Source organism: Ischnura elegans, chromosome 2 (assembly GCF_921293095.1).
Source record: "Ischnura elegans chromosome 2, ioIscEleg1.1, whole genome shotgun sequence".
Classification (NCBI taxonomy): domain Eukaryota; kingdom Metazoa; phylum Arthropoda; class Insecta; order Odonata; family Coenagrionidae; genus Ischnura; species Ischnura elegans.
The window spans coordinates 35,867,694-35,892,409 of NC_060247.1; the positions used below are offsets into that span (position 1 = coordinate 35,867,694).

The window sequence follows — 24,716 nt, forward strand, 5'->3', positions numbered from 1 at the left end:
CTCGGACGGCATACTAATGAAAATAAAGTTTCAAATTTCATATTAAATGGCTGTTGACTAATTATAGCTGTTCGCCTCGGCAAAAATATTGGTGAAGCATTTGTGACAGTTTAAAAAATGGTTTTATTGATAAATTAAGTTAGTGAATGACAGTGTTCGAAAGAGAGACACAATGGAATTTCCATTTCTTTAGAAGGACAGAATTCAGTAGGTCGACAATGTTTTGGTTACCACTAATCGTATTTATATTTGCCCAAAGGCATATGGAGGCAGTTGATGGTTACATGGTCGTATGTAGGTAAATGTCTGCCTTGTCAGTGGAAACTTCAATTAAGGAAGACTCGGAAATAATGGGCTGTCCGCTCACACCCACCAAGAAGACAAGGCAGGGAATCCATCAGACAGCTATTCAGCTCATTGGAGAATACTAATTAAATATCGTAATCCAACTTTGAATCTACTCCGGGAAAGTATTTTCCATGTGGTCGAATCAATGAATTTGAATTGCCTGTTGTAATAATGTAAGGCCATAATTGCAGTATATATGGTGTTTACAGAGGAGTAATTGTGATCTACAGAAGGAACAGCGGTAAAACGAGTCGTATTTGGTCGTAAAAATTTAAAATGATGAGTGAAGTCTACCTATTATGTGAAATGTGCCGGCGATGCCGGACTCTCCACCGTGAAAGCGTCACTTAAAAATACTATAGTCGTAGTTTTAATGATATTCAGGCAAAATGATATTTCGATCACCAGCATATTAATTTTGACGTTCGTTTTGTGGTAGTTTAGCTGAACGAATCTGAAAGGAATTAGGTCGGTGTTCTTTTTTCTGGATGACTCCATGATATTAGTGTGGAGCAACTCATGAGCTGATTCATTGCCTCATGAGGAAACTGGGTAAGAGTAGAAAACATGAAAACAGTTACCCGGTCCATCAGCCTCCGTGATCAACTCCTAAAGACAATATCATTTGATTTGTCACCTCTGAATCGTATTTACGTTGCTTCTAGCGAAACAAATCAGTTGAAAACTACCTCATTAGGATATAAAATAGCTTTTTATTGAGCATGGTGTTATATATTTTATTTCATTGAAATCATTTTTTAGTGGTGGGTCCAATTTATTTTCGTTTGATTTGAGTTCAATGGTAGTACTGAAAATTTCTTGGCTAAAATTTTATGAAAATATCTTCAATGGTGTTATCATAAAGGATTATTTTTACGTCCTAATAGTTTCAATAGGATGGTTTCCTATTACTTTTTTATTTCCTAAATCCAAAGATTATTAGTCCTGGAGTACGTATTTCGCGCTTTTAGATTTTTTAATGACGATATCTATTTTTCGCGATTAAATGAAAAGTGGAAAATTTCAAGCGCGCGAAAACGCGACGGATAAGTAGGAATGCCGGGAAATCTCCGTGTGACGTCGTTCTGGTTCCCGCTGCCGCAAGTGAGGTGACCTTGGGGCGAGGCTTTGAGCGCTGATACGTCGCAGGATGCTAGCAGGTAGCCGAGTACCCTGCTAGCTGGTAGCGCTTGGCTTAAATAAGAATTATTAATACCTTATCAAACGAAGAAAACTTTCCGAACTTAGGTAATTTTAATGGTTGATTATTAAGAGATGTTTCTCTGAGCTCTGTGGCTTATGAATGCATTGGTAATCTCAAACGATGTAAAACTCCTATTTACTCGTATAGAAACTAGGTCCCTGTGACGTCACGTGGAGTGGCATCGCATGGGTGCCAATCTGTCCTTTTTCAAATGAGAATAAAATTGACCATTGCCATTCGTCTAAACCGGTATTTCTAAAACCAAATAATTTTTATATTATGAATGCACTAATGGTGGGTAACGAATTGCAATCTATGCCTTTTGTTTTCTTTGATGAAGGAAACTACCCTATTATTCATTTATTAAACCATGATAAGGAGAAACAGCGAATAAAGCGATTTTTCAAGGTTTTGACATTACATTCAGATGAGATCGAGCTTTTTAGCTATCTACTAATCCCTGCTGTAGAGGAAATAATGTTAATCAGGTTCTCTGGCGGGGCTCCTATAAAACACTGAAGGAGGGGTCTGTGGATTGCTCACTGAGTGGTTTTTTGTGCGTATATCTATCCTCTATACTGATGAGCTAAATGTTTATTAAAAATCACTCAATGCTTCATGCGCAAGCAAAGAATTCTTCTTCGGATGTGGATCTTAAATATTCTTTATTATCCATTTACCCTCAAAACCGAAAATTGGTATATGATGATGTATTTTTCGTGTGAATAGTGTCAGAACTCCAAACAGGCTCAAACGATGAGTTTACATTTTTTGTAAAAAGAATTGGTATATGCGTTTTAAAAAAATAGTGCAATAAATCTTAGGTCAAATGAAGAAATTATCGTTCTGTCACTACTTCACTAAACTTCACATACATCAGGCGGAATTACGAGTGTTTAACAAAAAAATCATACTTAGGTCGATTACGGCTTACCTCTTTGTTGTCATTTACTTCATTCCTCCGTTGCTCGATCGCCGGCATCCTTTTTTTTCGTTTTGTTACGATATTTTTTTCATCCCCGTCTCATTGGCAGAACCCATGCACAAGCGATAAGAGCTTTTCTCACAGAGAAAGGAAATTTTCCATTTATTCTCCCGCACTCTCATTTCTTCTTGTTCATCTATATCTCCTAGCTCTTCCCTAGTCTCACTCCCACAATTTGCACTGCAGGAGTCACATTAACTCGGCGGATAGAGTAACGCTGGAAAATTAGTAACTGCGTTTGGCCCTCCATTATTATGTAAAAACACTTGGCAACACAGCATTATTATGTGAGTGTAGGCATGATATTGTATACACTTACGATTATATTTTACTTCTGTCGATAACGCTGTGAAAATATTTATAAATTGTAATAAATGAACATTTTCCGAAGCATCCGCTATCATTTTAGATATTACAGATTTTTATTCATTTATGAATTTATGTATACTGTTTACATCCAGCAGTAAAGAACAAAGGACAAAACATTTTCATCTGTTACGTGATACATGTCTTGATTTTTGGGTCGAATCAGCTTCAATATTTAGCTTATTTAAAGCATAGGAAAAACGTTTGTTCCCTTATCTATTTATCCTCGAATTCAACGCTCAAATTAGCTATGTCTCGTAATGACAGTTGAAAACCATCATTAAAGTATACCGAAAATTTTAAGAGCTTCTTTACTAAGTTTTAGTGACGAAATGGGATTGTAAAAAAATGTGATGGACAGTTGCGACGTTTTTTTTCAGGCAGTCTGGTGTAGCAAGGACTGTGCTCCATCGATTGCTGGCCACAAAATATAGCTTATTAAAACCTGCTTAAATTACAGGACATTGCATTTGAAAATCCGAATTTTATATGGGCTTTTATTGCAGAATCTATCTACCCCGGCATGTGATCATATTGTGTTCACTGACTTTTTCAGTGATTCAACCCGGAGGTTGGTTAGGTTAGGAGGTTTTACATGTCCAGCTAACCCAGAACTAATCCACTGGCGTGTGAATTTCACACATTCAGGGTAAGGGGGGCAGTTTCTTTTCCTTAGACACCTCGCACTCCGATGATTTTTGATTTGCGGTATCCGAAAACAGCACCCGGGATCTGAACCCGAAACTCATCGATCAGCAGCCAAGCACTCTACCCACTAGGCTTCCATGCTCCCCATTATGCATGCTATTCTCACAAAAAGTAATATAATGATCGCTAAACCAGAAGAATAGCAATAAAAATGAAATGTTGGAATTTCATCCAACTGCTACTTGAATTTTTAGCAAATGAAGACCGTCATTGAAGTCAAATCACTTAATTTACATGAAAATGGCGAGAATATTGACTCAAGTGGATGGGAATAACAATGGAATTGAGGATTAGGATATATTAAGGATTGTATTTTCTGCATTACTTGTACCCTAATTTTACTATTTAACCTCGATGGATGTCATCTGTAATATTTTTTCAATAATATATGCTCGAAAAAGAATTTGTTTTTTGATCTAGCTCTCGCAAAACTACCTTCTTACAACGAGTCCTTCCCTTCCTCCTTGAAGTTAAAGATCCCCTCTTGTCCCTCACACCCGTCCCCCTCTCTTTCATTTTGCCAACTCCAAGAAAAAGACCTATTACACCACGGATTCATCCATTACATTGGCCTGGCGGCCCACCCACACATAATCCATCACGCAAGTCTTTAAAGCGCGCTCCCTCTGCCCACCTTTTCCGCTTTCCTCCCTTCCTTTGTTATTCTTCCCCCTTACGTCTCCCTTCTTTCCCACTCCCCCCATCCGCGACGCGAACCCCTCCTTCCATCCCTCGAGGTTCACCTCAAACCTGAGGAGGACTCATCCTTCAAAGCTTACCGACGGCACATCAATTTTTTTCCTTCCCGTTTCCCCTTCATTCTAATGTCGTATCCGCAACACCCTCTGCCATACGCTCTATCGCTCCCGCCTTCCACGCTCCGAGCCTCCTCTCCGTTTCACGTCTGGGAAACAACAAACCAGTTCAGCATTCTGGTGTTTGGATTGATTTTTTTCCATCTCCATGTGAATTGGTAATCTTATAATTGCTGTTTTTAAACCCATTGCCACTGGTAGCATTGACAATTGCATAGCCGTGGACATTGTAGAACCTAATGCGCTAATGACGATCAATTCTTTTTGTATTGCCACGAGAAAAATTACAAAAGATTAGTGAATGAAGTTTAGTTGGTAGGATACCATGGCTTTTGAGTATCGCGAGGACTTTTACTGGAAATAAATTTTCTCAAAATTTAAAGAGGACAACGTCATTCAGGGTCGGTGTTGGACCTTAGGAAAAAGTAATATTCCTTGGTTTCAGATTTTAGGAAATATTTTCAAAGGAAGAATTGCATGAGAACTAAAGGCAATTATATGTTTTCTTAATCTTTCGGTAATATTCTCATGTGTTGTGCAGTTAAATTTTTGTGCGTACTTTCAAAACTTAAGAAGTCTTAAAATAGTTATTTGAATCTTTAATAACGATTTGGTGGTGCATATTGCTTTTTAAGTAATGTTTGTTCTACGGAATAGTTTGAATTTTATTAAGCACGATAGATATTATGATGCACCCAAAATGGGGGGGGGGGGGGGCAGAAGCTATTAGCTTGACATTGCCGATTTTGTTTTTTGTAGCCAGAATATAATACATTCCTGAATTGCTTTCTCGAATTTCTTTACTTTTTAGTCCTTCCGTCTTGTTAATAAGAAATAGTAAAGGAGTTACTCTGGTTTCATAGTCAGGAGAGGCAAAAAGTAATTAATCTAAATGAGAGGTTATGTATTATTTGTTGGTGAAGATGAATACATGGTTTTCCTTGTAAAAATAGTATTTTTAGTGGAAGCTAAGGTGAAATTCACTCTCCATCCTCGAACATCTCCTCAGATATCGGGTAATAGCATTTTTATGGATTGCTCCCTGCGATTGACTATGAGATTAAGAATCACTCCGGCATCCATAAATACTTACATCATCGTTTGAGGCCGAAACTTTCGATTCACATTATATTGCATACTTACCGCATTCTTCTTTACTGAAGCTAGACCCTCCTCGTGAAGGTTATTTTAGCCATAGGTTTTTTGCTGTGGAAGCTTTTAACTGCGTAAAATCGTTCTTTGATGCGCTGTTCTTTGGAGGATTTTTTTTATTATGCTTCAATTTGTAGGTCTCTTTAAAAAATTACGTTTTGTGGTGAATTTAGGGTAGGAGTCTGATTTTAAGGTCTCTTCAGTAGCACCTGTAATTGGGGAACTGAAAAGTAGTCCAGCTAAAATGGATGTCATTGCGGTAGTTTTTAGGTTAGCTTTATCTTGCTCATTTTCCACCAAAGTTTAACTAAATTTTGAACACCTACAGTCCCAGTTATAATGATGAAACATTGTCTGATAATTTTTTGTTTTGAATTTATCTATATGCGTGCCACCATGTAAATGTTTAATTTTTTTTATTGATTTCGCTACCATTGAAAACAGCACCATTGGCCCGGGTTTTCTAAATGAACAATCAAACGTGCACGAATATCCATGCCCTGAATAGGGGCAACCTACTTAGGCGGGACTCGATCCCGCGACCTCTTGGGCGGAAGGCAAGGACCGCAAAGCAAGGTCGGCTAATGCATTCTCTAGATGATATCTTTTAATGTGAGGCATTCATCTGTTTGGAAAGGTAGATGAGCAAGTATTGATGATCCTTAGCCTTCTGATAGGGTCAACCCTATTTGTCGTCTTGTGTCAGCCGGCGTCTGCCAAGAATCCTTTATTTCCCTGCTCTCCGTTCCAATTCACTAGAGGCTCGTTCTCAAAGCGCCCCCTGGTCGTGCGGCAGATGTCTTGGTGCGGGCTTCCTTTGTCCAGCTCTTCTGGGTAGTTCGCTCCGCCCTTTTATTATTGACCCGTGATCATAAAGGGTCATTTTTTAAGTCGCGTGCGTCATCCGAAACGTTTGTTAGTCAAACAAGAAATGTCGCCGTTAATGTAATGAAAACATATGGACTTTGAGCCGTGACAATTATTTTTTTTTCGCCTTTGATCACACGTCGAGGTGCAATAAAAGGTAAATTTTTTTTTCCGTGACAATCCATTATCTCTTTGTGTGACCACTGAACATTAATTGTTGGCTCAAACAGCTTGATAGGGACACCGACCATAAAAGGAATACGTCTCGCCGACATCCCTAGGACTCATCGACCGGTTGTTATTTTTTTTCAAGGTTGCCATGCTTTTATTTTAAAGGGAAATTTTGAATATAAAACGAATGAATTTAATGCTCTTTGCTCCAAAGAGTAAACCTCGAAAAGGGGGAAATTAAGAAAATCGATGCGTGTTGTCGTTTTTCATTTAAATTGCAAACTGATTGTATTCCGTGAAGAAGTCTTTAAATCAGTAGGAGGAACAGATCTTTGCCAAAACATAAGGTGTTTCAGGAGACATTAATTGAAAATCATCACTAACTGTGGCAACTTTGTGGTGAACTGTATTCAAGATGGATGTCAAGCTGAAGCATTTTTTGAGATAACTAAGTGGCATTATAATACATGACAGTGAGTTCATACACATGATTAGAATTTTTTGTAGCTCTTGATTTAATGAAAATTAATGTAATTTTGGAACCTTGGCTATTTTTATACGAGGTTTCATGCTATCCTAGTTGGACAAAATGATATTTTGCTTAATAATTTGTGACACAGAAATGAAAGGAACAATGACTCATGATGCAAACCAGAATATCGGCTTCTATTGATGAGCAGGGGAATCTCTGTAAAACATTGCAGTTAATTATTATTATTGTTTCGTAGTTGGTTGATAAGGCCTTGAACTTGCAATATATGAATGAGTTGAACGTACTACTAATTATTATAATATTTTTTAGCATAAGCATGGTCCATAGGTCACTGCTCTTACAATAAACAAAAATACTTTTTTGAATCTTGCCGAGACTATCATATGAAAATCATGCCAGGGATTAGGATACCAGCTTTATAAAAATACCAGTGGTCCGCATTGGCTTTGATAGATTCATTATCAATACGAATCCTGACTTCAAATTCAATTGTTAGACATAATATTAGTAATTATATTATCAGGTAACTTTTTTGAATTAGGAAAGCAAATAATACAACACAAGTAGTTTGCTGTAATAAGATTTCATTTCTAAAGAGATATATAGGTACTATGTACACCGAGTTTTCACAGGCAAATATTATATGTATTATTGTTATAATACCACATAATGATTTTAATGAGTAATCTACACAGCGAAATTTATAGCATGCGTGATGCTTGTACATTCATATTCTTGCACACTTTACACGTAATAAATAAATTTAGGTGACAGGTTTTCCACATTTTAGAAGTTTTTCAGCACTGAATTTGATACGAGTTAAATATATGATTTTCAACAATTGAATATTAAAATGGCATCTATGTTCTTTGTTTGTGGGGCTAGGTGGTTAGAAAATTTCAATTTACACATTAATACAGCCTCTAGTCATTAATTGCTTCAAAACATATCCAGTAGGCAAGCAATATTATATGCCAAACAGACACCATACCTTATGCTGAAGTATATTGAAGCTCAACTAATTACACATCTTTTTCCAACATAATGAAATGGTTTTCTCTGAAAATTTTCCCCCTTCTATCAAAGGAAACCGCGCCTTCCATGCCGAATTGTACTTCCTGTGCCATGCATTTCTTCAATGCTCACAAAATAATTAATAAAATACTGAAGTAAATGGAACCTACGAATGGACAGAAAAGATGCCGCTTTTTCTCTCTCTATAAAGTTTTCATGTATTAAAAATTACGGGGAATCTTCTAAAATGAGTAGATGAATTATGAATTTGGTTGCATGGCATAAATCTTTTTGTGTAAATCGAGAACCGGATAACTGCGCGTAGTTCAATGGATGAGTAAAAAAATGATGAAAGCTCTATTCGGGATGTATTTTGGAGCAGAAGAACAACGGTGAAAATTCAAAGCGTGCCACATCGAAATGGATTTCCAATGAGTTTTGTCTTCCGCAGCCCTAATCCTCATCCCAGTTGTTTTTTTTTTTGCTGCTCAAGTACCCATGTAGAAATGCACCGGCCCATGAATATCAAAGTTAAAGCAAAGGGGAATAAAAAAACTAGACCTGTCGTTAATCCTTAAGGGCAGAGAAGTGATCCCAATTTCTTATGGAACGCTGAGTATTATAGCAGCTCTTTTGTTTTCGTGAAAAAGGCCGCCTTATTCCTTTGATCTCTGCCGGCGAACAATAACCGCCGCAGGAAAAAAAAACACGAGAGGAAAAAGGCTGAATCTTTTTTGTGGAAATAAATATATTGCAAGAACCCCTTTCGAGAAAAAGTACCATTTTTTGCGCCCCACATCCTTTGGGAGCTTGAAAACCTTACGAGATCACTGGAACCAACCTTTTTAAATATACTCTAGTTATTGAAAGTTTTCTTTCTATACATCCCGGATTTGTCCATTAATCTCTTTTCTTTTGCACTGGGAAGTTTATTCAAGTCTTCTGGGACACACCGTTATTCACTACATGCTTTCACTGCTCACATGTATTTAGTGAGTAATAACCACAAGTTTATACACATTGATGTAACCTTCTGGTGTTAGTTTTCCACTTTCAAGTCTTTTTTCTCGCTAATCTAACACCATTGGGTATATTTTTTGTGAGATACCTCGTCCGAGATACTCGAGTTCACTTAACTTTGGTGAATGACGTATGTACATTTTTCCTCTAGGGGATCCAATATCGTTTACAATAAAAGAAAACGTTCCACTATAACTTAATATTTTCACTTCATTTCAAATGTTTTCCACGACCTTTGGGCCGAATTTAACACAGTTTGTGATATCTGAAGTCTTATATTTGTTCAGACATTGATGCAAACTTCTAGCAACGCGGTCGTCATTGAATCGGGGAGACCATACACTGAATCATGTATGGCAACAGCTCTGGTGCATCGAAATGGTCGAAACACTGATTTCAAACTCTCATCTGCAGATAACACACATGAAGGACCTCTACGCTCAATCCAGTGCGCCCTACCATACTCTCCTGTAAATTATTGTGAGAGGGGTCCATTGATACCGTACGTTGGCACTTCTTTCAATTCTTCAAATTTCGATTTTGTTGCGGCAATCAAGAGTTTATCCCGCCTATCACTGAGGAATTTGAGTTTTTCTGGAGTATCTCACTTCGGTGAGGGCCGTTTTTATTCCTCTCATTCAACTTAGTACATGGGATCATTTTAGTTTTAGGAGAGAGTTACCGCAAGGTTCGGTGCAGGAGCCACTCTTTATTACACTCCTGTCCAGAACCGGTGATCGTTTGAGTTTTCGGAGGGAGTTACCTCAAGGTTCGGTGATAGGACCACTGTTTTTATTATACTTCTGACCAGCACAGGTGATCGTTTGAGTTTTAAGCAGGGATTACACTAGGTTCGTTGGCAGAGCCACTGTCTTGATTCCCCTCACAACCAGCACAGGTGATCATTCTAGTGTTTGGGAGTGGGGTGCCACAAGGATCGGTGACGGGGCCACCATCGTTACTTCTCACCCGTGTGTGGGGAGGATATTGAGGGGGAGGAGGAGGCGGAGGGCGAGCCGGAGGCGGACGAGGCTGAGGACGAGGATGCAGTGGAGGCGGCGGGCGACGGCAACATCATGACCACGCCACCGGGGCCACCGGACGCGGCGGCCGCCGCTGCGGCCGCAGCCGCCGCCGCGGCACTCGCCCTCGCGTCCTCGGGCTTCTTCTTCAGGATGCCCAGGTCCTGCACGTTCTCAAGGAAAGATTTGTGGGCCTTCAGGATCTTTGTCGACTCGACGTCCTTCTTCAGCTCCTCCATGTCCCTTTTCAGCTTTGCCCTCCTGTTCTGGAACCACGTGATCACCTGTGCGTTGCTCAGCCCCAGGTGCGCCGCTATCTCGTCGCGGTCGGCGGGCGATAGGTATTTCTGGTACAGGAATCTTTTCTCCAGCTCGAAGATTTGGTGGTTGGTGAATGCCGTGCGAGACTTCCGTTTCTTTTTGGGCTGCTGCCGGTTGTTGAACAGGTTGAGGTGGTTCGCGCCTCCCTCTGTAATGAAATAGGATACATTTTGTATTAGTAATGACCATTTTATTGCTTTTTTCAGTCAAATTTAAGAAAAATTATTATTAAGAGTTCATTTAAAACATGTCTTTCGGAGGAATGAGCTAATATTATGGACATGAAATCTTTTCTCTTAGAAGTATGGAAATAACTCATCAATTCACATGCCATTTTTCTAACCATTTAATAGGATACTTGTTAGAAATTTTCACCCGGAAGACTTTGAGTTTTGAATAGCAAGACTAACCATGAGCTCATAAAATGAGGTACAAAGGCAGATTATATTATTCCCCTGCCCTCTTCACAGTGAAATTAATAATATCTTCATAAATGATTGCGATAATATATTGTAATTTCCATTCGATATTTCAATGCATTAAAATTATAATCTAACTACTTCATGTTTACAACTTTGAAAATGTGATTCATTCCTTCTCTTATCAGTATCTTGCCTTGTTAAGAATTGACGGATATCCATTTCCATGTATGTACCATTTCATTGCCGGCAGCAAATTACGGAATATTATTTCTTGTTGAATACTTAAGTGTAACTACATCTCGAGAATGAGAGAAAAAATCATCATGGGTGAGTTGATCCATCGGAAGAAAATACCGGAAAGGCTACCACTGCCCTCCTCGACTGTATAAAACCCTCTTCTCGCTCATTTCATGCCATAAAAGCTTGGATAGCGGTCTGCAGTGAGGTGGTTGATAGGGAGGACGGTTTTACTACCGTGGCCAAGGAGGAGGAAAAAGAGAAACATGGCCTTAATTGCCAACATTGTCGCTTGCAGTATCACACACTCACGCAAGGATTCAGGAGACGCGCATGCGCGTTGCTCCGTGAGCAGGGAAAGTGTTGGCGTGGGCGAAAGGATAGAGAGAGAGATGGGGGGGGGGGGAGGCGAGGGGAGCGCCGCGTCGTCAGTGGCGGCAGGAGGGGCAATTATAAAGAAGAGCGGCTTAGTAAGGAGGGCGGCGAGATCATAAGAAGGAGAAGCGTCTGCGGCCATTTTCATAGGCGCTCTCATCTTTCGCCTCCGGGGGCCGCAATCAGGGCGCGTGGGACGTGTGGAATGCCGAGACGTAAAGCAAGGACGGAAAGGGGTGGAAGGTAGCTCGCTGTCGGTGAGCCTCCCCCAAACGCGAAGGTGTGGGGGTGGAAATGTATAAGATATCGCGGAAAGGCTGTGCTAGAATATTTGCGTATTTGAATTTACCAGTTTGGAAGTGACGTCTATTATGTCTAGGTGTTCGTCAAGGAGGCGTGATTGGTCCTTTTTATTATTAATTTTTTGTTTAACTTTTGTGGTGTGAAAATTTATTGATTTTCAAAGAACATCATGAACCACTAAAATCGTGACCATAATGCTTTTTTTGGTTATTTTTTTGCTTAGAGGAATGTCACTCGAGCAAACCGGGGTTAAGGCCTGGACTTTGTGAATTGAATGAGTTACAATTATTGAAATGGCAAATATTTCAAGCTTCCTGTGCGTAAAATACTGGTATTCGTTCAGACAATCTGAAAGTAGGATCACATATTACAAAAGCTTAGTTTTCTCGAAGATAATAATTGAATTCCGTTATTCTGACAAATATCTTTGAAATTATTGTTGCGTTTGGTGAAGCTAGAGACCGCGCAGAAAATTTGCCAAAACTGTGCTGAAACCAGATTCGCCCGGAAGGCTTTTTTTATGAAATTAACTGTTTGAATAATATGTGCTGATTATTGGGGTGTTAATAAAGAAAATGTGAGACAATTTATTCAGTAACCTAAATTGGCGCATGCAGTTTGAGACGTTTTCTGCTTCAATTTCATTCTTGACTAAATTCTATCGTCTCTACTTCCTTCGTTTGCATATCAAATAAAGGTGTCATTAGCTGGAAGTTCTTGGAAACTGTTGAAAGACGCGAAAAGGTTCCTGAAAGTTAGAAAAAGGCCAGGAACAAATTATGTTTATCTGCAATTTATGATGGCTTTCCTCGCGGATGTCAAGCAGAATCGTCCCTCTCGCTTACGTTTGATTATGCCGTACTTGTCAGCTACACCACTGCATATCTGAATCGCAAAGTGGGACACGTGCTTCTGACTAAGCGTGGGATTCTTTTGCGGAAGGTGTCGGCACTGGATAATAACAGCGCCTGACATCGAATCGCGCAGATATTATTCATAAACGCCCCCTCTACACCTGGTTCAAGGGGGTGTGACCTTTCTTCGACTTACTAAAATATTTCTTTGGAGGTTGGGGGCATTTTTTGTATCATGTACACATACCGCTATGAAGAGTCAGAGTTTCGAGTCATAGTCATAATTTATGTAGGTAATCACAGCATAGGCGTATAGAAAGTCTTTAGGTGTTTAGTTGGTTTCATTCATTTCTCCATGATATCATTTTTATCCCTTTCATAAAATTCTCTGAGTGATTCACTGTGTTAGAATACATAGAATTCAAAATTACATCCATTACGGTGTAAAATTACCCCATATCACTCAGCTTGAATTATTTTCTTATTTATTGAATTTAATTTTCGTATTTAAAATTGTCATATCACAAAGTAATTTAAGGGTTAGACAACCGTCCATAATATACATCATATCGGCTGCTTAGTCAGCCGGTCGAATAATAATTCACGAAAGCTTTCGCCTGCTGTACAATAAAATGGATCACAGATATTACGGAGACCTTCTGCGGGGAAGTGGCAACGCGATGTTCTGTATATCATTTCAAAATAGATTACTCCGGTGAATCCCTCGGCTCTTGATTGAATTAATCAGCCGTGATCAGTCTTCAAGATGCGAGCGCATTACGTTTCTGATTGGAAGATAAGGGACATAAATTGAACGGGAGATGCAGCCTAACAGTCTTCAACTTTTTGCCTTTTTACTCTCTCCTTTTGCCACTCGGGGACCGCATCAACTTCGCGCACTTTTCTATCATCCCTCAACTATCCCTTCCACCTCCTTGAGCGCCCTCTCCACCTTGTCTTAATTCTTTCAAATGAGCTGCTTATGTATTCCTCCTCTTCTTTGATTTACCGACCGAACGCCATAGAAAGCATCGGTAGGGAGAAACATGAGAAACATAAGAAATAAAGTATGATACCGTAATGCTTGACAGAAATGGCATTTGCATCCATCATGTGGAATTATATGCCATTTGTATTTTTTTCCGCCATCTCTTTTGGTGGTAAAGGTACTCCATTGAGACATTACCATCTTGAGTAATGACATAGAGGGAAAAAGTGAATGAACCCTTGGACGTTAAACATGAAATTAATTGCTCTAAAATAATGTCATGGAAAAATATTTTCGCCTCCGTAACTCAATGTGATAATAGAACTGCGAAATAAGCATCATTTTGCAGGATAAAGTCTCTAGGTAACATTATTGAAACATGTAAAACATTGCCTACGTTCTATTGCTTGTGGTGGGTCTAAATGGGTAGTGCTTTTCTTCCTGTAGACGTTGTAGGAGATTCATCGTTAGAAAAAGACGGCTGTTCCAGTATGCATGCATAGCGCAGCATTATTTGAGGTTTGAAAACCCTTTTCATGAAACCTTTCACGTATTAGCATTGTGTGGTATTTGAAGGAGGCGACTGACTTCTTGTTATCTGCGCCATAGGGGAAAGGTGGAGAGAAACCCAGCATCGGCATTAGCATGGTCTGAATGAAAGGCACCCAATGGACGACGACTTAACGGCCCATCCGACGACCGAAGCGCTAAAGTTAACAAAGCACCCAAGCTGGAATCAGGCAGTAATCGCCACCGCCGAGATTTGAACTTGTACCCTTCAGGGTGGTAAACTAAGACTAACCCCCACACCAACCCGAGCACCTTAGTTATTATTTTGACGCCTCTAAAGTAGCACCATCAGGTGTGTTTACGTTGGAAATTTATTCATAAAGAATGAGAGAAAATAAATGTCATTTCAGATCTGATTGTTGAGGTGAAACTTAGAGAATAAGATCGATTTTATCTGTGATGAAATATTCTCTGGTTTGGCACCGGGTGAAGGCTGTTTAAGATCAACATCTCCATGAAAAACTCCCGAATAGTCATCATAGGCTCAGTCAGTCTTAGTTCTGATGAAGATGAGGAGTTTCTCATTGAAACATTGGCCTTAAATTGCCTTACCCGGTGCCAAACCCGAGAAAATGTCGTCAATAGTATTCGCGGGGAAAGGTTAGGATTTTTAATGATTTTATTTGTCTTTGAAAACGATCCCTAGGTTGATGATCGCCCTTCTCCATTCTCATTGGTAAGCCATACCATTCGCGCCGCTCAGTCATACCCATCTCCTATTCACCCCACACCCTTTCCGCCTTATAGCCGTGGCGCAGTGACGCTCCCATCCACCCGCAGGTCCGTCTCACCTTCATCCCGAAGGAGGCATCAGTCTCGGCCATCTCTTAACTTCATCCTCCCTTCTGCAGCGGCGGCAGAACAGAGCGGAGGAGATTGGTTGAGGGTCTAATTCATTGTCCTCCTCTCGGTTGGGGGTCCCTATCAACGCGGGCCGAGTAAAAAGAGACGCGACCGCCTTTCTCTCTCTCTCTCTCTGACGTCGGCTGGTGTTTGGAGTCGTTAGCGGTTGTCGCTCAAGTTTAATCTCATTGCGACTGCCACACTCGATTGCGCAGTCAAAGAGAGGGTCTGGTTTTAAGTGCTATGTGTTCCTGGGGACCTTACTTTTTTCTTTCGTTTTGCCTGCGACCTTTAAGCTGAGATGTAGTCCGCTGAATTATTATGCTTGCGGTGCTTTGAGGACTGCGAAGTTGTTTAAAAGGAAAGGTTTTTCATTAAATGATAATGAAATTTTGACGCTTTCGTTTTTTTAATTCATATAACTTTACCTTATGTCTACATGCCTTGTAAATATACTTGATGAATTATTATTTGTAACAAATTGCCCAATTTTCATTATTGTTCTCAAATTTTAGTTGCATGCGAGAGTAATTCGCTTTAATTATCAGTTCGGCAAATATTACTTGAGCATCATTTTGCCAAAAAGAATTAGGTATTCAATCTAAGTTCTCAATTTTTTATCAGGTCAGTGTTCATCATACAATGGAACATTCTAATGAAAATGATTTCATGGAATTGCTAAATGTTAATTTAGAATATTTGACGTGACCGTCTATGGCTTTAAAAGTTTGTCTTAATTGTTTTTACGATTAATCTGTCGTTGCACTTGCGCAATGCATTGATATCAAGTGGTTGACATTCTACTCCATAACGTGGGCCTAGGTTATATCTTAACTCTGGAAAAATATGATCAACCACCGTTATGCAGGAATGAAATGCCTTTAGAATCATACCAGGATGGAATTGAGTGGGAATTAGAGGAAGCCGAAGAATAAGTGGGGCCATATATAGGGATGACATATGGTTATGGAGAGGAGAACTACCCGAGCAATTGAGACGAAGGGAAGAGTTTTTTTTGCCGCTAATTAAGGTAATTGGAGAACTGAAACCGAATGAGAGAGACCAAGGGGTGGGAGAGGTGAAAGCTATAATATGCTGCCTGTCGAAATACTTGGATAATGCGGATGAACTTATGTGGGAAAAGAGCTTTTTTTGCTGAGAAAACTTCTTTATACGCACTAAGGAATTTTTTTTAGATGAGCTTAAAAAGCCATTTCGCGATACGCAGAAAAACCGTAAAGAGACAGCCACATATAATGTAATGGTGTTCCTCTATCTTTGTTTCATCTGTGCTCAAATACTAGTGATAGGGCCAAGAACGTTAAATGATACTTGAGAATAAAGGGACTTTTTGAAAGTTTTTGCAATAGAAAATTTTTGGGTTTCTGCCTTCTAAATGTTTTCTTTTACAACCAAATTGTGGTTACATTGAACATGGAATTCATTGGAAAATTGAACTCCGTGGACATGATTCTTCTAATCCTCTAAGTTTATAATCATGCCGGCATAAAATATTTTGTCCAGATTTATATTTTTGGGAATAAAAAGGTTTTCTCAGTATTGAAGTCCTTCCATACATAATCTTTCATTACTTGCCTTTTTTCTACTATATCATTTTATGTCCATGCCCATTATGTTATCTTTCTTTTCTAATTTCTTGTAAACGAAAGGAGGTTTTGAATTTAAGATGTCCGCTCTCGGATCTTAACGGAATAATTTTTGTTAAAAACTTCTAAAATACTTTTACTATAGGTATTTTATTTATAGAAATACTTCCAACGAAATATATCTGCTAATTAATTACATGGAGGTCAAGAAGGCTTAACCATTTATTGGACAAAAATCAATCATCACTAAGGCGCCATCTTTCCCTAGTTATCAGAGGGTCGAAGGGAAAAGAATAGCACTGTCACTAGAGTCTTCATAAATGAAAACCCTGATTGAAGACGAAAAAGACAGAAGGTGGTCTTTATTCCAATGTAATTCAACATAATCCACAGCCTATCAAAAAGTCCTGTGGAAGAACATGACATGTTCCAAATGTTGGCCATTTAAATTATTTTATTTATAGACCTCCACCTGAAGAAATAAATCTACTAATTCATTATTTATGTTCTCACTTCTATAGATCTTCCATCGAGTGCCACATTATAATTATATATTGTCTTTGCTCCATCTATTTTGGAGGAGTGATTGAAAACAAGGACAAATGATGAAGAACATTTTGCTGCTAATTTAGGTAACTGGAGGAAGGAATCCGATTAGAGGTGATCGAGGGATTTGAAGGGAAGTATGGAATAAATCCTGACCTTTTGAAAGACTCCGGTGGCGTGGATGAAGTTATGTGGGAAAATGGGGAGGGTATATATTTTGTGCTGGTCTATTCATCGTCGTTTTTCGTGCAGGGGAGATGGAAAGAGAGCGCGCTCGCGTTTGTGGCTTTTGAAAACGCGTGCGCCCTCTCGGAGCGGCGGTGCAGGCGGGTTGAAGTCAAAGAGACTTCTCTCTCTCTCTCTCTCTCTCTTTCCACAGTCGGCGGCATCCCTTGTAGATCGGACCTCCGCGTCGTGCTCTCTCAAAGGGAGTCGAGTCGCTTGCTGCTCTGAGAGAGTGTTAAGCGGCCGCGTGGATCTGTGGATTGACATCGCGCAGGTCACGTGGAGCAGCGCAATGGGAAGGGGCCGTCTGGACCGGAAAGGGTCGAATGGGATGGGTAGTAGAGGAAAGAGAAGCACTCGCTTAGGCACGAGCCAGGCAAGAGATCACCGCTGCCGCCGCCGAGAGGCGCGGGGGATGAAGTCCCCGTTTCCAGGGAAATTACGGAGTGGGTTGGGTGATGGTTACGAGCGGATACGTTTAGGTGAACCAGTTTCTAGGAATCTGTGACATGAAGGGATTTGCTGATCGAAGAGCGGCGGACTTCTCATGCCTGGTTTCGTGTTAACATGGGCGTTGAGGTATGACAGGGAGAGATTGAGCTTTTTCTTGTGTGGCGCGACTCACCTTTCATTTATTTTAAGACTCGGCCGCTCACTTGGATATTGTGCGTACCATCGGTTACACCCCTTCATCGAGTGTTCTTTTCATTATTTTTGATGATAATCGGCGCCAGATTCAGTGGAGGATATTACTGAAGGTAAATTCAGGCACAATTATCTCTCACTGTTCATATAAAACTATAATTAATTTGCGGCGACAGTATGTGCAACGTTTCGTAAGCTCCATATAGGCATCTTGATGCGCATTCTCAATCATTATAGCACGTCATTATATACAGTTTGGGTGATATGTCGATTTATTTACCTGCTATAATATTAAGTGAAAAGCTGATCAGTAAATTTTAAAAAGAATTATTTCAGTCGGAGTGTGGTGGCATTTAAATGGGCATATTCCATTGTGTATAAAACTATTAAGACTCCAGTCAGTAAACACTTCAAATAACTCTTCCATATTTGAATCCACGTTATGAGGTTATCAACATTCTATAGCCTGCGGTCGTTAGAATTAAAATTTTTCTTGAACTAAGTATGTTCTTTTTGGTGTATAATTCACGATCTAAGAAATTTTTTGTTCCTACAATCTACGCTTTGAAGTATAAAATACGAGGTCTTGACGCTGATTTTTTTCTAGTGCTTCAGAAATGTGCATTATATGTGGATGAGAAAACATGTGGAAACATGAACTTCAAATGTTTTTCCCCGAGTCTCTGTTTGAAAAAATGTCTTTTGAGCTGGGGCTTTGGAACTGCATGCATGCAGATTCTCCGTATAGACCCTAGATGCGTTCCCACGGGCCTTCGCTCATCCCCTCGATCAATTACCGGGTGTCAATGCACCTGGGGAGAGAAAGGTATAGTGGTGTCGGTGTCGGCTCTTGAGACAGGATGGGATCCCCACGATCGAGTTAACGCCCTCTGATTGACCCATGGGGATAGATACTCCGACCACCGGTGGGCAACCAGAACTAAATGGAACATTTCCCATCGCTCTCAAAAAAGGAGACGAGCTTTCTCACAATCGACTTTGGCAAAAGGAGAGGCGGAGGAAGAGTGTCTGAGCAGCGGCGTTGCCAAACGCATCATCGCCTTCATCCTTAAAAAGCCATATCTTCCCAACCGGCATCTTGATGCTGTTTTTTACCTTCAACGTTTATACCAGTTCCCTCCCATAAGAAGGGAGAGAGAGAGTGGATGAATAAGAGACGGGAGAAAGAGAGAAGGTGGTATAAAGGGAGCCCTTCGTCTTTTTCCTTGCGCCTTAGCGATGATTTCGGTGGGGAATTCAAGCAAGTGGCTTCATGCTCTTCACCTCGAAGACTTGAATGACGTCGGCGACGGAGCATAGAGACGGGAGCGGATTCGAGGGGAGAGGGCGGAGAGGGTTAAGTGGTTTTAAAGAGAGCGAAGGAGACGGAGAGGAGATTTTTTCTCAAAGAGAGGGCTGGTGAAATGCGCAGGAAGAATGTCGCATCGGAAGGTGCTACTGTTGTTGGGTGTGGCGGATTAGTCGTGTATATCGAGTTAGCCTCCTCGGCCTGTTAGCGAGATGATCTTCCGCACACGGTGTGACACCGTTACTGTGAAACCTACAAATTTCTAAAGGGGTAGTTTTTATTTATTACCATACTACCGATTACGGCATTCATTTGCCATTTTATGTCGGTGTACGCAGCAGATTTAACAATCACACGTGTGAGATACATGCCCTGGATAGGGGCAACCTACCCATGCGGGACTCGAACTCGCGATCTCTCGTTTGGCAGGCGAGGAATTTAACCCGCCGCCACCGAGGCAAGCAAAGTTTCTCATTAAGTTCTCATCTCATCAAGTATTGAGTTCAGAAAATTGCCATAATTAAAGTACAATTTGACTGGGAGCACGAGGCATGGTCTTTCTACGGTGTAAGTTTACGGTGCCTCCTTATTTTCCTAGAGGTCGCTACATTCCAAAACTCATTATAATTCTGAACCAAATCCAAGGTACGCTGTTTCTTAAGCGTTTCGGTGTTTTTATTTCCATTCCCTAATTCTTTTATACTCAGCACCAACTTTGTATAGTGGTCTTCTGTATTCATCTGATTACTTGTCTGGGACCTATTCATGCACCTAATTTTATTACCCACCCGAATTCGATTTTTGGAAAGAAGATCACCATTTAATGAGAATGTAATTTACTGTTTTTCATCCTACAATCATTTCAGATGCACGATTTGTGCAATAGAGAAGTTAGTTGTACAGGGATGACTTTGAGTTTTTGCACTTTTTTCTGCCAAATGAACATTAACACATTCAATGCGGATGATATTTTCACCGAAACCTCCAGTGACGGATGGGTGATTTTCCTTCATAACGGTGGTCTTGGAAGTAATACAACAGAATTTGCAATTTTTTTTGTTTCTTTTTCAAGCAATTTGTAAAAAACCCTAATGACATACATGTATGCCACCCGTCACCAGTAATTGACAATTCACGCAACCCGCATTACACACATGCAATTTTCCTTGTATGAAGAAGTGAACTTTTCTTATTTCCGTTTATAATACTTCTTCTACCGTTGATTCCTTAGGTTAATGACGAAAATATCTTGGAATTAGTCTTTACGTGTATTTTTTTGTTTCAACGGCCGTAGATTTAATTTTTTCAAGTCACAGAAGTAGAACACACAATGAACGGCAAGAAAAATATAAATTTATGGGATAAACATTTTTTTAAATCTATGTTACCTCAGAGTTATTGCAAAATTGAAACATTTCAATAAAAATTCTCACAGATGTTTATGATATATTTGAAAGCAAGGCCTTAGAGAGATCCCTGGTTGACCTTCACATTCTGGGCAAATCGTAGTCACTGTCCTACGAATGCCTTCACGGTTAGCGGAGAAATGAAGAGCCTGCATCATTCCTAAAAACCTATCACGGCACATTTTCTCCCGAATATCGCTACTCGCACTAATTCTGACCTCCAATCGTTAGAAATCGTGTTAACCCTAATTGCGCCCATGTGTGGAAGTTTCCAGTTCTCCCTGTCCAACGGCTTCCAATTCATTACGCCCTTAGTGAAGGCCCTTGGTGAAGGATTTTGGAGGAAAATGCTTTCTGCATTTTTCTCCGTCTATGAGAGGATTATTTCAAAGAAAATATCATTTGCAAGTTGAAATAATCTCTGCTAGTGCCGCTGGTAGGGAGGGACTCCAACCTTGAGCCTTAATAATTATCCAGCAAAATAGTACAATTTGTGTAATGGAGTGTTGCATATGTGATTAATACCTTAGTTTTTAGGAAAATTAAGACTGTATCTGTACCTAACACTAGAATGTATTAATGACCTAGAAAATGAAAACACCATAATGATCAGAGGACAAGTAATTGATGTGGAGCAATGACTGAGAAAATATGCCGTAAAATTAGGAAAAAAACCCAAATTATGTAAAAAAACGTAATTTGCAATAATTATTTTAAAATTATTAATAAAGTATAAAATACGACCTTATGAACCGCATGGAAACATTTTGGAATAAAATAGTAAGTTTTTAGACGGGAATACACGTTATTTACAAAAACTAAGTCTGATAATAATTTTTGTGGTTGCACATAAGATATGAATAAATTAAAAAATAAGATAAAAATACTATTTCAAGGGAATAAATAATGTTTAAATGCCGTAATGCTTTAATACCTCTGAGTCTATTCTTTTCTGCAATTTCGTTTACAAAGCTAAGGAAACAAATAAACGAGTAAAAAAATACAGACCAATACTGTAGATAATGTAATGCAGTGTTGCATAAGTCATTAATATGTTATTTTTTTATGAAAAGGAAGAAAATCTGCAACTAACCCAACACGTATGAATAACTCAGAAAATGAAATAAAATCGAAATGAATAGAGGATTGGTAATTGACCTAGGGAAACGAATGAGAAAATATGCCGTAAAAGTAGGAAAAAGACCCCAAAAAAAAATCACCCAGGATAAACGTAATTTGCATTAATAAAAAATGTCCCTTGAAAAAGAAATTCAAATATGACATCATTAACTGAAGCACCGCACTAAGATCATTTTTTTATTATGTATTGAGTATGAAACGGGGATAAATATCTTTAATAAAAAAGTTAGTCTAATCATAATTTTTGTGATAGCACATAAAATATGAATAAATTAAAAATGAAGGTAAAAAAACAAATAAATAAAAAAATCCATATGTAAGGCATGATTATGATATTTACGATAAGAATGATGAAAAAAAGGCGAAGGAAATGAAAAGAAAAATCTCAACCTGCCAAATTGTTCCAAAAATAGCACTAAAGTAAACAAAAAAACACTAAAAATGAAAGAACACGTAGAACTAGAAACGGACACTTCCGCAATGGTGTAAGGTCACTCCCGAACTGCGGGAGGGTGAAAACGTAACGCTAGGCGCGCTCGGAGCACTCTCGTGACCAGCGGAAAAACGAACTCCCGAAGACATACATTTATGTCATCCGCCTGAGTGGAAAAGCCCTCATGACATATATATATGTCATCCGCACTGAATGTGTTAACTCGCGTATTTATTAGGTAATCCAAAACTCCTTTACATAATTGTTTGCATTCTGAGACTTCATTGCTGGAAAGTGTCATTCGGTTGACGCGAGAATGCCAGGAAATCAGAGACGGTTAGAAAGAGCTTGTCCGCTTTCGGGAGACCATTTATAACAGCGATATTAAGCGGAGGTGACACGAAGCATGGCCACTCCACCTCCGACGATATGAACAGGTGAAAGGAGCCAGTGATCAGACTTGAGTAGCGGAAGGCATTGGAAGGGTCAATTTCTCTCCGGACACTTCCACTTTAGCCCTCCGCGCTGTGGAATGAGCTGAGACGGCTATCGGTGGCAAAAACGCAGAAAGGAAAATGTTTCTCGTAGCTAAGCTTCCACACCAAAACAGCTGGCCTTTTTTTCGGGAAAATCTGTTGCCGAACTCATCCTCCTCTCCATCTTTTTCATCCCGATGACTTCCCACAGATCTCCCACCCACCTCACCCGCTCAATCTCGGATCGTTTTCTTCCTGCCGTTCCCCCTGCTTGCTCTTTCCACCCACTTCACTCGCCTCACCCCATGGCGTTCATCTCTTTAACGAGCCCCTCGGCGTTCCTCCAAGGAGGAATCGACGAACTCGAGCGTGCCTCAACACCGTATTGTCCCACGGACGTGTATTGTTGCTCCCAAACGGGCGGATGAGGGCTTGTTGCGGTTGAGCGGCGGGGCCCCAAAAAGGGGCTGTGTTGTTAAAAAGGTCTCGTCGCGAAGGATGAGTGAGTTTGAGCTGATGGAGCAGGAGATGGAGCGGGAGCCGGGTAGCCAATCCTCCCTCATTCCCACACCATCGCTCAAAGCGGACGATGGACCTCTCCGTTATCTGCCGTAGAGTTCACTCTTGACCTCTCTCTCGAATTTGAAGCCCAAAATTCATTTCTCACGGTTCTGTGCACGGTTTTCCGCCTCCAATTTCATGTTTATCTTCCTCCAAATGCGTTCACATCTAAGAGAGAATCGTTTATGCTGTTTTCTCCTTAGCTTTTCGACTTGCTGAGGCCAGCTTCTGTGAATTTATTCCAAGAGAGTATGGTGTTTGCCGGTTTCTCCTTAGTTTTCGTATTGCGCCGGCCAGCCTTTGTGATTTTTTTCTGCAGATACGGGTATTATTCCTTCATTTTATGTCAGCAGTTAGCTGTGATCCTAGTTTGAAGAATTTAAGCTAAGCATTTAGAAAACCGTAGCCTTGATTTTCCTTTTCTTTTTGAAACTGAATTTGTAAGTTAATATCATTCGAAATCACAAACCCACTGGAAATACCAAGGATGTGCTGATAAAAATCGACATCTATCACTCACGATGAACATTGCAGCGTTACAATGGGGATGTTAGCGTTGACTTAACTCTGTTCAATTCATTGAAATACTAATTTATATTGGATTAACAAATCAAAATTGCGACTAAAAGTTTTGCAAATATTAATAGATTAATCATGACATGATAGCGAATCAGTGATCGTAAGGTTTTGTGAAGTTTATTTCTTTAAAATTTCAAATTTTCGAAAAATGACTTTAAAGATGGACGAAATTTGCTCTCTAGCTTTTTTACGCTACTGATATGGGTGTTATTGTGCACGCGCAGTAGTATATAACATTTTAAGATGGTGATCTGTAGCGTGGGAGGCCGACACACCGTTTATTTCCACCATAAAATTGCCTCGAAAAAAGATCTTGAATCGTTCACGGTTTAGCAAATTCCCTCAAACATTTTTTTACTAGCTCCTTCTTCTCATGGCTTTTATCTTTTCTATGATTGAAGCTGAATATATGGGGTTCTCTACTGACCGTGGGGTAATTTTACCCACGGACTTATCTTCGTAATTTCCTTGAATGTGTGGGAAAGCTGACGACCAGGGTTCGTTTTTATATCCATGGAGTGGTAAATGCCATGGCCCATGGTAAATGCTTTAGTACGCCGGAAATACATGGAGCTATTTCGTAAGTGCTTTGGTTTTCCAAAACCACCATGTGTAACTTAGGATCGATTTATGAGTCTCGTGACTCTTTTATTGGAAATATATTTTTATTACGCTTTAATTATAACTGTGAAGTCAGTATCCCGGTGTATG

General features: G+C 39.8%; 1 protein-coding gene across 1 annotated transcript in view; it reads right to left on the reverse strand.

Annotated features, from left to right (window-relative positions):
* Window positions 1-7,673: 7,673 nt before the first annotated feature.
* Window positions 7,674-24,716, reverse strand: part of LOC124153609 (homeobox protein HMX3-like) — a 167,685-nt gene continuing 150,642 nt past the window's right edge. The window contains exon 2 of the mRNA XM_046526890.1: window positions 7,674-10,634. Coding sequence (XP_046382846.1) covers window positions 10,102-10,634 — 533 coding nt within the window. The 3' untranslated portion in view covers window positions 7,674-10,101. The remainder of the gene's footprint in view (window positions 10,635-24,716) is intronic.